General features: G+C 46.4%; 1 protein-coding gene across 1 annotated transcript in view; it reads right to left on the reverse strand.

Moving 5' to 3' along the window:
- Positions 1-16,565, reverse strand: part of LOC143943060 (photoreceptor outer segment membrane glycoprotein 2-like) — a 57,047-nt gene that overhangs the window by 5,215 nt on the left and 35,267 nt on the right. The window contains exon 3 of the mRNA XM_077464562.1: positions 7,296-7,542. Coding sequence (XP_077320688.1) covers positions 7,296-7,542 — 247 coding nt within the window. The remainder of the gene's footprint in view (positions 1-7,295; positions 7,543-16,565) is intronic.

Raw genomic sequence — 16,565 nt, forward strand, 5'->3', positions numbered from 1 at the left:
CATGATCTGACCAAAGATACATTCATTTGAGCCTAGTCCACTGCCAAGAATCGCCACATTTCAAACAACTATATACAGTAAAACCTTGGATTGGGAGTAACTTGGTTTGAGTGTTTTTCAAGAGAAGCAACATTTTTTTTAAATAAATTTTGACTTGATAAACAAGCAATGTCTTGATATACAAATAGCGTCATGTCACAACGGAGTATAAAAGAAGAGTAGTGTCTCCAAGTGTAGCAATATGGTTACATTTAATGAAGGTACAACATTTAGCAACTCATGAGATTGATGACGGGCGTAACTATAGGGGTCACATTGTGACCCAGGCTGAAGGTCCTAGGTACGGAAAGACCTCTTGACTACACTCTGGATGCAGCTAGCACCAGGCTGGATAGGAGGGCCAGGAACCTGTCTCCTCTGCTCTCCTCCTGGCTCCTGCAGGGCTTCATGGGCAGGATCAGTTCTCCTGCCAGACCCTCCTATCCAGCCTGGTATTAGCTGCATCCAGAGTCAAACCAGCAGTCATCCGTACCTAGAACTTGCCAGCTCCGTCCCCTGTTTCTTGCCTCAAGGCTGTTCCTGCCGCCTGAACAGTAGGAGAAATTCTTCCTGCCCTGAGGCCACACCTGGTAAACCACAAACTCTGTCACAGTGTAAAAGCATACATTGCCCAGCAAGTATAATGTTCCAGGTGTCTTACTGACTGTCACTCTGCTCTTTCCCATACTTCCCCCCTCCGTTCATGCTGTCCCCCCATACTGCCCTCCACTATCCCCCTCCCATCATGCTGTCCCCCCATTATGCCCTCCACTAACCCCCATCCCATCATGCTGTCCCCTATACTGCCACCCTCTCCAGTCATGCTGTCTGGGGTAAAACTGTCCACATAGACCATCCTCCACACCACCATTGTCATCCCTTCCCCACTGTTCTCCATGAGCGCTTCAAGCCTCCCTTTCAGATCGCTCTACTGCAGGGTAGTCTTCCCCGTCATGATTGCAGACTGAGTGGTGAGAGCCGGCGGTGCAGAGGAAGGTCTATGTGGACAGCTTTACCCCGGATACCTACATACTTAGATGCGCCTTTTTTAATCATGAACCATGTGAGTTGATAAATGTTGTACCTTCATTAAATGTAACCATATTGCTACACTTATGCCATGTACACATGACCGGACTATTCAACGGACTGAATTCCATCTGACTTTTTGACGGACTTCCGTCAAATCGGACAAACAATCACACCAAAGTCTGACGGATTCGACCGTGATGGCGTACGGCCGGAGTAGAATAAGGAAGTTCATAGCCAGTAGCCAATAGCTGCCTTAGATTTGGTTTTCGTCCATTGTACTAGCATATAGACGAACAGATTTTTCGACCGGACTTGAGTCCGTTGGAAAGATTTGAAACATGTTCTAAATCTAAAGTCTGTCTCATTTTCGACAGAAAAGGTCAGATGAAGCCCACACATGGTTGAACTGTCCGACTGATTCGTTCTGTCGGACCAGTTTGGTCGAAAAGTCCGTCCGTGTGTACATGGCATTAGAGGCACCTCCTCTTCTCTTGCTGGATTTTGCTTCTAATCCCCTTGTGGAGGCTGTCATTTGTGGATGGATATTTTATGGTTACACAACCTATCACATTGCTATAATCTTTTTAAATGGACTATAAACTGAAAGATTTATGAATAAATGGGTGGGGTGTGGAACGAATAATCTGAGTTTCTATTATTTCTTATGGCGAAATTTGCTTTGCTATACGAGTGCTTTGGATTAAAAGCATGATTCCCGGAACGAATTATGCTCACAGTCCAAGGTTTTAGGCCTCATGCACACGAGACGCAGTTAAACGCGCGTTCAGATGCAGTTGGACAGTTTTTTCAACTGCACCTGAACTCATTCAATGTTATCCTATGTGTCCATGCACACAGTCTCGTTTTTTTCCGTTTATATGCAGTTGCGTTTAATCTCGTTTTTCCAGAAGCAAAAAAATGCGTTCAGAAACAAAAATTTCTGCGTTTCAGACGCAAAACGCGGCTAAACGTTTAGCCGCGTTTGCGTTTATATGCGTTTTTAAAGGTGACCTTTTTTTTTACATTAAAAATCTCAAAAATGATTGCAAATGATGAAAAACCATTAGAAAAATATTTTAAACAATTGCAATTGCAAGTGGACAATCCACAACTTGTGGCAAGTGACGTGGCAAGTGGACAATCCACAACTTGTGGCAAGTGACATGGCAGGTGGCAAGTGATGTGGCAAGTGGACAATCCACAACTTGTGGCAAGTGACGTGGCAGGTGAAGTGGCAAGTGACGTGGAAAGTGGACAATCCACAACTTGTGGCAGGTGACGTGGCAAGTGACCTGGCAGGTGACGCGGCAAGTGGAAAATCAACAACTTGTGGCAGGTGACTGGCATGTGACGTGGCAAGTGGACAATCCATAACTTGTGGCAGGTGACGTGGCAAGTGACGTGGCAAGTGGACAATCCACTTGTGGCAGGGGATGTGGCAAGTGACGTGGCAAGTGGACAATCCACTTGTGGCAGGTGATGTGGCAAGTGACGTGGCGAGTGGACAATCCACAACTTGTGTCAGGTGACGTGGCAAGTGGACAATCCACAACTTGTGGCAGGTGATGGGGCAAGTGATGTGGCAAGTGGACAATCCACTTGTGGCAGGGGATGTGGCAAGTGGACAATCCACTTGTGGCAGGTGATGTGGCAAGTGACGTGGCGAGTGGACAATCCATAACTTGTGTCAGGTGACGTGGCAAGTGGACAATCCACAACTTGTGGCAGGTGATGGGGCAAGTGATGTGGCAAGTGGACAATCCACTTGTGGCAGGGGATGTGGCAAGTGACGTGGCGAGTGGACAATCCACAACTTGTGTCAGGTGACGTGGCAAGTGGACAATCCACAACTTGTGGCAGGTGATGTGGCAAGTGATGTGGCAAGTGGACAATCCACTTGTGGCAGGGGACGTGGCAAGGGACGTGGCAAGTGGACAATCCACAACTTGTGGCAGGTGATGTGGCTGGTGACGTGGCAAGTGGACAATCCATATCTTGTGGCAGGTGACGTGGCAGGTGACGTGGAAAGTGGTGTGGCAAGTGGACAATCCACAACTTGTGGCAGGTGATGTGGCTGGTGACGTGGTAAGTGGACAATCCACAACTTGTGGCAGATGGCATGGCAGGTGACGTGGAAAGTGGACAATCCACATCTTGTGGCAAGTGACGTGGCAGGTGATGTGGCAAGTGACGTGGCAAGTGGACAATCCACAACTTGTGGCAGGTGACGTGGCAGGTGATGTGGCAAGTGATGTGGCAGGTGATGTGACAAGTGGACAATCCACATCTTGTGGCAAGTGACGTGGCAGCTGACGTGGCAAGTGACGTGGCAAGTGACATGGCAAGTGGACAATCCACATCTCGTGGCAAGTGACGTGGCAGGTGATGTGGCAAGTGACGTGGCAAGTGGACAATCCACAACTTGTGGCAGGTGACGTGGCAGGTGATGTGGCAAGTGACGTGGCAGCTGACGTGGCAAGTGACGTGGCAAGTGGACAATCCAAAACTTGTGGCAGGTGACGTGGCAAGTGACGTGGCAGGTGACGTAGCAAGTGATGTGGCAAGTGGACAATCCACAGCTTGTGGCAAGTGATGTGGCAAGTGGACAATCCACAACTTGTGGCAGGTGACGTGGCAAGTGAACAATCCACAACTTGTGGCAGGTGACGTGGCAAGTGACGTGGCAGGTGAAGTGGCAAGTGACGCGGCAAGTAGACAATCCACAACTTGTGGCAGGTGATGTGGCAAGTGAACGTGGCAGGTGATGTGGCAAGTCACGTGGCAAGTGGACAATCCACAACTTGTGGCAGGTGATGTGGCTGGTGACGTGGCAAGTGGACAATCCACAGCTTGTGGCAGGTGGCATGGCAGATGACGTGGAAAGTGGACAATCCACATCTCGTGGCAAGTGACGTGGCAGCTGACGTGGCAAGTGACGTGGCAAGTGGACAATCCAAAACTTGTGGCAAGTGACGTGGCAGGTGACGTGGCAAGTGATGTGGCAAGTGGACAATCCACAGCTTGTGGCAAGTGGACAATCCACAACTTGTGGCAGGTGACGTGGCAAGTGACGTGGCAGGTGACGTGGCAAGTGATGTGGCAAGTGGACAATCCACAGCTTGTGGCAAGTGACGTGGCAAGTGGACAATCCACAACTTGTGGCAGGTGACGTGGCAGGTGACGTGGCAAGTGAACAATCCACAACTTGTGGCAGGTGACGTGGCAAGTGACGTGGCAGGTGATGTGGCAAGTGACGCGGCAAGTAGACAATCCACAACTTGTGGCAGGTGATGTGGCAAGTGACGTGGCAGGTGATGTGGCAAGTCACGTGGCAAGTGGACAATCCACAACTTGTGGCAGGTGATGTGGCTGGTGACGTGGCAAGTGGACAATCCACAGCTTGTGGCAGGTGGCATGGCAGATGACGTGGAAAGTGGACAATCCACATCTCGTGGCAAGTGACGTGGCAGCTGACGTGGCAAGTGACGTGGCAAGTGGACAATCCAAAACTTGTGGCAAGTGACGTGGCAGGTGACGTGGCAAGTGATGTGGCAAGTGGACAATCCACAGCTTGTGGCAAGTGGACAATCCACAACTTGTGGCAGGTGACGTGGCAAGTGACATGGCAGGTGACGTGGCAAGTGATGTGGCAAGTGGACAATCCACAGCTTGTGGCAAGTGACGTGGCAAGTGGACAATCCACAACTTGTGGCAGGTGACGTGGCAGGTGACGTGGCAAGTGAACAATCCACAACTTGTGGCAGGTGACGTGGCAAGTGACGTGGCAGGTGATGTGGCAAGTGACGCGGCAAGTAGACAATCCACAACTTGTGGCAGGTGATGTGGCAAGTGACGTGGCAGGTGATGTGGCAAGTCACGTGGCAAGTGGACAATCCACAACTTGTGGCAGGTGATGTGGCTGGTGACGTGGCAAGTGGACAATCCACAGCTTGTGGCAGGTGGCATGGCAGATGACGTGGAAAGTGGACAATCCACATCTCGTGGCAAGTGACGTGGCAGGTGATGTGGCAAGTGACGTGGCAAGTGGACAATCCACAATTTGTGGCAGGTGACGTGGCAGGTGATGTGGCAAGTGGACAATCCCCAACTTGTGGCAAGTGACGTGGCAAGTGGACAATCCACAACTTGTGGCAGGTGCCGTGGCAAGTGACACGGCAAATGCAAGTGTACAACTGCTCTCTATGCTGCTGCTGCTCACTCTGATCAAAATAGCAGAAATAGTTAAAAAAAATGCTTTGAGAGCTTGGGGAGGGTCTACATGATGTTATCTTTATAAACGCGTTTAAACGCAAACGCGTCTAAACGCGTCTAAACGCGGCATGCAAACGCGGCAAAACGCGCGTTTCTAAACGCGCGTTTCAGCTTTTTTTTAACAGAGGTTTCATCTGCGTCTCGTGTGCATGAGGCCTTACTGTATTGGGATTGTCTCACCCAAAATGGTACAGCTGCAAAATATGAATAATATTTTACACAATGGAACTTATACTATGTATAATTGGTGATCATGTTGAGAGAAAATGTTCACTGGATCACTGGATGCATCATTGTTACCCATATGCATATTCATATAGGATGTTTTTGCAGATAGTGGTTTTGTTTTTATTTTACACTTAATTTTGGATTATTCTGTATTCTGGATTATGTAAATTAAAACACAAAGGTGTCAGTTCCATAAACTAGCCATACACCTATAGATTTCTCCAGCCATGTGAAACCGTGTGGATAAAAGACTTTCCCCTGCCAGCTCTTGTATTGTAACAGCTGGTACAAGGGGCTACCAATACACCCAGTGACTGCATCTGCTAAATCCAGTCAATGTCCGACCATCAATTTTCCACCCAGCCTATTTGACAAAAGTTAATTGAAAAATCATGTTTTGTCTAGCTGGTTGGTATTGACAAGCTACTCACAGTTCGAAATTTAAGCTGATTCAGCAGGAATTCCCTGAAATTCGAGCAGTGTTTGGCAGGCTTTACTCTATATCCCTGGTGCTCAACCTGCGGCATTTTGTCACTGCAGTAAGTAGTCTGTTTTGGTGCTTTCTTGGGCCAATTAAGGAAAACAATAATTTAGACTGGCTTCTAGTTGTTAAATGGGTTCTTTTATTTTATACTATATTATTTTAATCTTTCCTGTTCATCCCTTTTGTTTTTTTAATTTTTTTTTTTTTACGGATCTTGCTGGGAGAAATCTCAAGTGTGTCAAAAGTAAATTGTAACCTGTTCCCACCAGCCATACTTATATACACTATATATTACCAAATGTATTGGGACACCTGCATGAACGTTAATGGCATTCCAGTCTTAGTCCATAGGGTTCAATGTTGACTTTGCCCACCCTTACCAGCTTCAACTCTTCTGAGAAGGTTGTCCACAAGGTTTAGGAGCGTGTCTATGGGAATCTTTGACCATTCTTCCAGAAGCACATTTGTAAGATCAGGCACTGATGTGGACAAGAAGGCCTGGCTCACAGTCTCCACTCAAATTTATGCCAAAGGTGTTCTATTGGGTTGAGGTCAGGCTTTTGTGCAGGCCAGTCAAGTTCTTCCATCCCAAACTCCTTCATCCGTGTCTTTATGGACCTGGCTGTGTGCACTTTTGGTAATATCGTGTAGTTGTCTATGGTGAGCGGCTTTTTGCGTACTGAGCACACTCCCAGCACAGTAACTAAAATGTCACAGGTAGCTACTGATGCATATTTGCAATCAGGAGCTTCCAATAATGTGACCACCATGACAGCCAATCACTGAGGGAAATAATGGCACATTATGACATTGTCTTGCAGGGAGAACTTCTTTTTTTTTTTTTTTTTTTGTTTACAAAGTTTATTACCACTTTAAATCCTACCTCTTGTTCTTTTGACAACTCTAAAATGTTGGATTTTCTAACACTTTTTTTATCTTGGTAATGCCAGGACAAATGCAAAGTGGTTAATCTAACTAGCAGGGACACAGGGATATTATTGCAAATTAAAGGGAAACCGTCTCCCACCCTGTGTGGGAATTTTTTCCGGTACTGGTAATTTTTTTTTTTTCTTTCTCAAAATATCTAAATAAGACCAAGGGAAGCTTTTGGGGGGGGGGGGGGGGGGACACATTTTAAAAAGGAATGCTCATAGTAAATCACTTTTTTTTATTAAATTCTGCTTTTTTTAAATAGTTTGTACCAAAATGAAATCTATTATGGATGGCAGAGCAGACTTACTTCAAAGAGCCATACAAGGAGGACAGTGAGGCCGATAGTCTGCATGAGCTGGTCGTAGTAGTCCAGTAGAGCCTCCCTACAGCCGCGGAGCCAGATGTTCAGCTCTTCCACTAGGTAGTCATAATTGTAGTGAGCAGTATTGTTGGTAATCTGATACTGGATGCAGGGACGGGGAGAACTGGGGTTACAGCAGCTGAAAGGAACTCCATCAAGTAAATATTTTCCATCCACGTTGCTTTTAAAACGACTGCAAAAAAGAAAATTGCTCGCACATTAGAATAGATGCATTATTGCTAAACAAACAAATTAATTACATCAGTCACTGATTCTTTTATTTGGACATTGCACTAAAGTTTTAGTGAGTAAACTTTTTAAGTGCACACATTTAAACTAAAAAAATGTGTGTGATTTACATTTTTACCTGATTAGGGTTGTAGATCAAATTCAAAGCAGTAGATTCTCTTATAGTGGGAAATCCTCTAATTTTCAGCATGACCCACCTCTTCCTGTTTCATCACTAGTGGCATTTTAGTTTTAGTCCCGTTTTAGTCTTCTGCAATTGTTTTAGTTGTATTTAGTTGACTAAAACTAATTTTAGTCGTCTAAAATCGAATGGGTGTAATTAAATTGTAATGCATTAGTTAACCACGTCCTACCCGGCCTATAGCAAAATGACAGCCGGGTGGTGGTTCAGTTATCCTGACTGGGCGTCACATGACGTCCTTCAGGATAACAGCCGCCGCACACCCATGGGGGCGTGCACCGAGGCGATCGGTGGTGCGGTGTGTCAGTCTGACACACCGCACCACCGATCTCGGTAAAGAGCCTCCGACGTAGGCTCTTTACCACGTGATCAGCCGTGTCCAATCACGGCTGATTACAATGTAAATAGGAAGAGTCAGCGATCGGGTTTTCCTCACTCGGGTCTGACAGACGCGAGTAGAGGAGAGTTGATCCATGGCTCTCCTCACAGGGGGGGTTTGTGCTGATTGTTTATCAGTGCAGCCCCCCCTTGGATGACCACGTTGGACCACCAGGGATGCCACTAGGACCACCAGGGAAGGGGGCAATGTGGATGGCCAGGTATGTACCCCATGGCCATCCACATGTTCAAATGAATACCCAATCAGTGCCCACAAATGGGCACTGATTGGCACCAGTTTGTACTAAAAGAGAACAGTGATCCCCAGCAATGCCATCCATTGGTGTCATCAGTGGCACTCATTAGTATCAGTGCCACCCATCAGTGCCCATCCATGCCCATCAGTGCCACCTACGAGTGCCCATCAGTGCCACCTCATCAGTTCCCATCATTGAAGGAGAAAACTTACTTATTTACAGAAACAAAGAAAAACCTTGTGTTTTTTTTTCAAAATTTTCGTTTTTTTTATTTGTTGCGCAAAAAATAAAAATCGCAGAAAATAACTAATTGGGTACAATGTCACATGACCGCACAATTGTCATTCAAATTGCGACAGTGCTGAAAGCTGAAAATTGGCCTGGGCAGGAAGGTTGTCTAAGTGCCTGGTATTGAAGTGGTTAAACATTTCTCTACAATTTCCAAACTCTAATATGCTATTTATGGCATTGAGGTATGTACATGCACTACAGACCAGTGTTAATTTTGAATTCAAATTTCAATTTAGTTTTAGTCTTAGTCTTTTGACTTAAATGCCATTTTAGTTTTAGTCGTATTTTAGTCATCTCAATTGTTTTAGTTTTAGTCGACTAAAATGTTTTAACTGACTTAATTAACACTGGCTAGGTGTAGGCCCATGCTTTTTCCCTTTAAAAATACACCAAACTGTACTGCATAGATATAAACCAGCAACGCAGGAAAAAAATAGGCATTCCTCCTTGTAATGCATTTTCTGTGTCAGTATTTTTTAATGGGTTTTTTAAAAAAAACAAGCACCAGTATTGGGGCCATCAAGTAGGTTCTTGCATATGGTGTATGTACAGTATCTCACAAAAGTGAGTACACCCCTCACATTTTTTTATATTTTATTATATCTATAACACTGAAGAATTGACACTTTGCTTCCAAATTGGGCCCAATTAGCCATTTTCCCTCCCAGTATCATGTGACTCGTTAGTGTTAGAAGTTCTCAGGTGTGAATGGAAAGCAGGTGTGTTAAATTTGGTGTTATGTTCTCATACTGGTCACTGGAAGTTCAACATAGCACCTCATGTCAAAGAACTCTGAGGATCTGAAAAAAAAGAATTGTTGCTCTACATAAAGATGACCTAGGCCAGTGATGGCAAACTTTGGCACCCTAGATGTTTTGGAACTACATTTCCCATGATGCTCTAGCACTCTGCAGTGTAGTGGAGCATCATGGGAAATGTAGTCCCAAAATATCTGGGGTGCCAAGGTTTGCCATCACTGACCTAGTCCCAAAATATCTGGGGTGCCAAGGTTTGCCATCACTGACCTAGGCTATAAGAAGATTGCCAAGACCTTGAGCTGCAGGACAGTGGCCAAGACCATACAATGGTTTAACAGGACAGGTTCCACTCAGAACAGGCCACGCCATGGTCAACCAAAGAGGTTGAATGCACAATCTCAGTGTCATATCCAGAGGTTGTCTTTGGGAAATAGACGTAGGAGTGCTGCCAGCATTGCTGCAGAGGTTGAAGGGGTGGGGGTTCAGCCTGTCAGTGCTTAGACCACACTGCATCAAATTGGTCTGCATGGCTGTCATCCCAGTAGGAAGCCTCTTCTAAAGATCATGCACAAGAAGACAAGCAGACTAAAGACATGGATTACTGATGGGGCCAAAATAAACTTATTTGGTTCAGATGGTGTCAAGCATGTGGGGCGGCAACCAGGTGAGGAGTACAAAGACAAGTGTGTCTTGCCTACAGTCAAGCATGGTGGTGGGAATGTCATGGTCTGGGGCTCCATGAGAGCTTCTGGCACTGGGGAGCTACAGTTCATTGAGGGAACCATGAATGCCAACATGTACTGTGACATACTGAAGCAGAGCATGATCCCCTCCCTTCGGAGACTGGGCCGCAGGGCAGTATTCCAATATAATGACCCCAAACACACCTCCAAGATGACTACTGCCTTGCTAAAGAAACTGAGGGTAAAGGTGATGGACTGACCAAGCATGTCTCCAGATCTAAACCCTATTGAACATCTGTGGGGCATCCTCAAACGAAAGATGGAAGAGCGGAAGGTCTCTAACATCCACCAGCTCTGTGAACATCTGTCATCGTGGAGGAGTGGAAGAGGACTCCAGTGGCAACCTGTGAAGCTCTAGTGAACTCCATGCCCAAGAGGGTTAAGGCAGTGCTGGAAAATAATGGTGGCCACGCAAAATATTGAAACTTTGGGCCCAATTTGGACATTTTCACTTAGGGTTGTACTCACTTTTGTTGCCAGCGGTTTAGACATTAATGGTTGTGTGTTGAGTTATTTTGAGGGGACCGCAAATTATAGATATAAAATAATTACAAAAATGTGAGGGATGTACTTAATTTTGTGAGATACTGTAGGTAGAAACAAGCTAATATTGAGTCCATTATACATTGTCTGTAGTTACAAGGGTTCTTCAAAAAGTTTCTGCAATTTTTTTTAAACTCTATTAGATATGAAAATGTGCTGAATCTTCTTGAAGTACCACTAAAGGCTCTTGCACGATTGTCTAAGCAAGTACCAAATCCAGTTACTATTTGTTCAGTAAGTCTCAAAGTTTACAAAAAAAATAACTTCCTTTACTTTGCCTGACTGAGACAAATCCTTAACTTATTCCTCATATGCTCCTCCTTTCCAAACCCTGCAGTGGCTGGTTCCTCCTTTCCGAACACTGCAGTTCACAGTGGCAGAGCTTTGAGAGCACAGTTAGTTCTGCCAATCCAGAAAGCAGTGAGTTGGATTAGGTGTGGGCCGGTGCCGATTGACAAGTTACAGACTTATGAATCAACAGACAATGCTGAAAGCCACGCTCCCTGCAATTATGCTTTTAACTCTGCTCTGAATTCAGGAGCAGTACAACATCACTGCCACAGCGTTGCAGGAAGCGGCACTAGGTGGGCTTAAACTGGTAGTGTCAATGAGTATTTGTGAGACTTTGTGAAGTCTCACATTCTTTTTCTATGGAAGGCAATGTTTCTACTTGAAGGAGGTGTGTGGTTTTCTATGTAAGCACATTCAATAAGGAAGGTAGGTAGTTGTAAGGAGAAACATACAGTATGGTTGTTGGCAAGGAAGTTACATAAAGGCCTGTCCTCTAGATATGGGCTTTGCTTATTCTCTATAGGAAATAGTTTGGTAAGAGCCCTGTTGAACCCAAAAAGGTAATTAAGACTGTTTAGGTTGTTGGAAAGCAGAAGAGGGAAAGGGAAAAAAATAGAAAGGGTGGGAAGGTATCGCACCAGGGTACTACATTGTGGGTTTTTTTCATTGATATGTCTACTTGAATCCTTGATTTCTACCAGTGAGTGATGTCCGATTCATGATTCCCAAATTTTTTTGAGTTTTGGGATGTGTGACTTGGCAGAAAATGTATCTCCGAGACCTAAATATGTGTGCGTGTGTGTATAGATAGATCTGTATATATAAAAAAAAATATCAGTGTGTGTATATATATATATATATATATATATATATATATATATATTGTACAGGACGCCGTGGCTGGGTCCTGGAAGGACGCTATATTTCCCCTCTGTTTGGGTTGTGGTCTCTTTAAGGGAAGAAATATTGATTAACCCACCTGTTAAGGAAGTGTTTTTAAAAAACAAGACAGGAAGTGGTAGATGGGAGTGGAGGAGTGGAGAAGACATGGTGGATGGTGGATGGTGTTTATTTTGGACTGCAGCAACTGAAGTGGACAGCAGTGTCCTGTTTGGAAGGCTCCTGGTAGGGGAAGCTACCTGCCATCAAGATCAAGCTCTGTTTTGATAAGGACAGCTGTTCTGGACTTTGCAAGTCGGTGAGACTACAAACCTTTTTCCTTTTTGTTTTTGGCTGCTGTAAAGCTATTTAAGTTAATAAACCCTTTGTTGTATGAAAAGCCTGTGTCCTGCGATCTACCTGGTCCCCCGAACATTACATTACAAGTGGTGCTCGAATGCGGGCAGGACAAAGCAACAGGCGTTTTTCTTGCTATTTTTTTTTTTTTGCATTGGATTTGAACTGACATTTAAAGGGACAGTACAGTGAATTTATGTCCTGGGTTAAGCTGCACAACTGTTGAAAGCTGAAACAATGGAGGAGCTAATTAAACAGCTGTCCTTGGCTAATATGCAAGCGCAGACTCGTCATGAGGAAGCTAATCAGCGCTTAGCAACCCAGCTGGAGGTACAAAAAACGCACCACAATGAGGTGCTGGCTCTGCAGCAAGAAAATACTCGCCTGTTGGTGGCCCAGTTAGCAGCCCAGCAAGCGACCCAACAAGGGGTGATGCAGGCTCAGATAACTGCCTTAAAAGAAGCAGTGCAGCAGCTTTCTCAGGGCCGTGAACAAGTGGCCGTTGCCCCTGGCAACCAGGTGACCATAAGGGCAAGCCATTTCTTGCAGAAGTTGTCCCTGAGTGATGACGTAGAGGCGTTTCTGGCAACATTTGAGAGGACGGCAGAGAGAGAAGGGTGGCCCCAGGACCAGTGGACCGGCTTAATTGCTCCTTTCCTCACCGGAGATCCTCAAAAAGCCTATTTTGACCTACCGCCAGAACATGCTAAAGACTATCAAAAACTAAAGGCAGAAATACTGGCTCGGTTGGGAGTGACTACGGCTGTTCGGGCCCAACGAGTGCACCAATGGAAGTATCGTTCAAACCGGCCACCGCGATCTCAAATGCATGACCTGGTGCAACTTGTAAAAAAATGGCTGCAGCCCGAAGTGTTGTCTGGCCCCCAAATTGTGGAGCGGGTCGTGCTGGACCGATACTTAAGGTCACTGCCAGACGACCTTGAACGGTGGGTCAGCCATGGAGACCCCAAAACCGTGAACCACCTTGTCGAGATGGTGGAACGATATACAGTGGTGGAGGATCTGCTTGGCCCCGCCAAGCGTCAAGGGCCCAGTCTGCCAAGGCCTTTTCCGACCAACTGCCACCCTTCGAAAGGATGTCCCCAGGAGCCCTGGAACCAACACCCCGGAAGGCCAAGAGTCACACCCGTTACCCCCTCAGCGACCTGTTCCTGATCGGAGAGGAGGGGATGTACAATGTTGGCGATGTCATGCCTGGGGCCATACCCGGGCCCACTGCCCATTGCAGGAAGAACCCATGGAATGCGGGGTTCTTCGGAGGGGGTCTTTTTATGCCCATAAAGCGTGTACAACACATCTTGACCTTGGAGAGGGGAAGTTTGAGTGTGAAGTCCAAGTGAACCACCACCCTGCACAGGCTTTGCTGGACTCTGGAAGCATGGTAACCCTGGTTCACCCTAGAGTAATTGGGAAGATCGGTCCGGTAAGCAAAATTTTGCGGGTTGTGTGCATTCATGGGGACACTAGAGAGTACCCTCTCATCTCGGTGTCCATCTCCACAGCATGTGGCACTGGTACTCAAGAGGTGGGGGTGGTAAAGAACTTGGTACATGACGTTATCATAGGGCGTGACTGTCCGTTATTTGCAAAACTTTGGAGACAAGGAGAACTGTCTGAAAGGTCCAGAGACTGGGAAGAAACTAGTCCCTCTGTTCCTGTTGTTGAGGGTAATAACCCTGAGATGCCACATATTCGTAATATGGACCCAGTTGATAAAAACGCCAAGACTTTGGTTAATAATGATGAAAATAGTGCTGATACTGTTAAGGATGTCAATATGTGGGGTTCTCAGACCTACCTGAACACTGAGGGGGGGGAACCTTCCCCGCTTCAGGTAATGCTGGGGGAAGAGGATGAGGAAATGGCCTCTACCCCTGACTTGCCAGATTTGGGTGTTCCCCAGGGGGCATTTGGTACTGCCCAGATGCAGGACCCCACTTTGGCCAGGGCACGGGAACAGGTTGTAGTAATAAATGGGGAGCCCCAAGAGCCAGGTGCTAATGAGCGGTGGCCACATTTTTCAATATGTAATGAATTGCTTTATTGGGTTACTAAAGTGAGAGAAAATGTGGTAGAACAATTATTGGTACCCCAACAGTATAGACGCAAGGTCCTGGACCTGGCCCATGATGATGTTTTAGGGGGACACCTGGGAGTTGAAAAGACGGAGGCACGGATCGCCGACCGGTTTTACTGGCCAGGCTTGAAAGCAGAGGTAAGGAGATACTGTACCTCTTGTCCCACCTGTCAGTTGACCGCTCCGGCGACCCATTTCCGGAGCCCGTTGGTCCCTCTGCCCATAATTGAGGTCCCATTCGAGAGGATAGCCATGGATATAGTGGGTCCCTTGGTAAAGTCGGCTCGAGGTCATTCTTACATACTGGTGATCCTCGACTATGCCACTCGATATCCTGAGGCGCTACCCCTGCGGAATACCTCCTCTAAGGCTATTGCACGGGAGTTATTCCAGTTGTTTACACGGACAGGTTTTCCCAAGGAAATTCTCACAGACCAGGGCACCCCGTTTATGTCGAAGGTTATGGCTGATGTATGCAAACTGTTCCGGATTAAACAGCTGCGCACATCGGTCTACCATCCCCAAACAGATGCATTGGTAGAACGTTTTAATAAGACCCTTAAGTCTATGCTCAAGAGAGTGGTACAAAGGGATGGGAAAGACTGGGACTGCCTGTTACCAGCCCTCCTGTTTGCTATCCGAGAAGTGCCCCAGGCCTCCACTGGGTTTTCGCCCTTTGAATTGGTATTTGGGCGGAGACCTCGTGGATTACTGGACTTTGTTAAAGAAGAATGGGAAAGTGAACCAATTCAGCATAAAAGTGTTCTTGAATATGTCTCTCAAATGCAGGAGAGGATCCGAACTGTGATGCCGCTAGTTAAGGAACATTTACAAAAAGCCCAGGAGGCTCAACGACGGGTCTATAATAGGGCAGCCAAAATTAGGAACTTCCAAGTGGGGGATCGAGTAGCAGTGTTGATTCCCACTGTGGAAAGTAAGTTCTTGGCCAGATGGCAAGGCCCTTTCGAGGTTGTAGAAAAAGTGGGAGAGGTAAATTATAGAGTCCACCAGCCAGGCAAGAGGAAACCTTTCCAGATATATCATGTAAACTTGTTAAAGCCCTGGACAGACAGGGAACCAGTGACCTCCCTGGCTAGTACAAAACTTGAGCCTCGGCTTGGGGTGGAGAGTGTCCAAGTAGCAAATGCCCTGTCTAAAACCCAAAGTCAGCAGGCAAAGGAGTTCTTGCAGAGAAATAAAGAAAAATTTTCAGACTTGCCAGGGCTCACTAGTGTCATAGAGCATGATATTGTCACAGAACCAGGAGTCAAAGTTTTTGTCCGGCCCTACCGCATCCCAGAGGCTCAAAGGAAGGCCGTTTCAGAGGAAGTAAAAAAGATGTTAGACCTGGGGATTATTGAAGAATCGCAGAGTGAGTGGTCGAGCCCGATTGTGTTGGTACCGAAGCCCAACGGGACTCTGCGATTCTGCAATGATTTCCGGAAACTTAATGAAGTTTCCCGGTTTGATGCCTACCCCATGCCCTGGGTAGATGAGCTTATCGAGAGACTAGGTCCAGCCAGGTATATCACTACGTTAGACCTTACCAAGGGGTATTGGCAAATACCGTTGACTAAGGCTGCTAGAGAGAAAACTGCTTTTTCTACCCCAGAGGGGAGTTTTCAGTACAAAAGGATGCCTTTTGGATTGCAAACTGCTCCAGCCACGTTCCAGAGAGCAATGGATCGGATTTTACGACCTCACCGGAAGTATGTCTCAGTATACTTGGACGATATAGTCATTTTTAGCAAAGACTGGGAATCACATTTGCCCAAAGTGCAGGCAGTGCTGGACTCTCTTTGGAAGGAGGGGTTTACAATAAACCCTGAAAAATGTGCTTTGGGAATGGAGGAGGTGAAATACCTGGGTTATATCGTGGGTAGAGGGGTAGTGAAACCGCAGGTCAACAAGATAGAGGCTATACAGAATTGGCCCCGCCCCCTCACAAAAAAGCAGGTACGTGCATTCCTGGGCATGGTGGGATACTACAGGAGGTTTGTACCCAACTTTGCCACGTTGGCGGCTCCGTTGACCGATCTGACTAAGGGTTGGAAATCGGTCATGGTGGAGTGGAATGCAGACGCTGAGAAGGCTTTTTTGGAGCTCAAGTCGGCGCTGTGCCAACACCCTGTCCTGGTAGCACCTAATTTTTCAAAAGAGTTTGTTGTCCAGACTGATGCTTCTGATGTAG

Source organism: Lithobates pipiens, unplaced genomic scaffold (genome assembly GCF_037356315.1).
Source record: "Lithobates pipiens isolate NorthernLeopardFrog02 unplaced genomic scaffold, aLitPip1_a1.2 Scaffold_30, whole genome shotgun sequence".
NCBI lineage: Eukaryota > Metazoa > Chordata > Amphibia > Anura > Ranidae > Lithobates > Lithobates pipiens.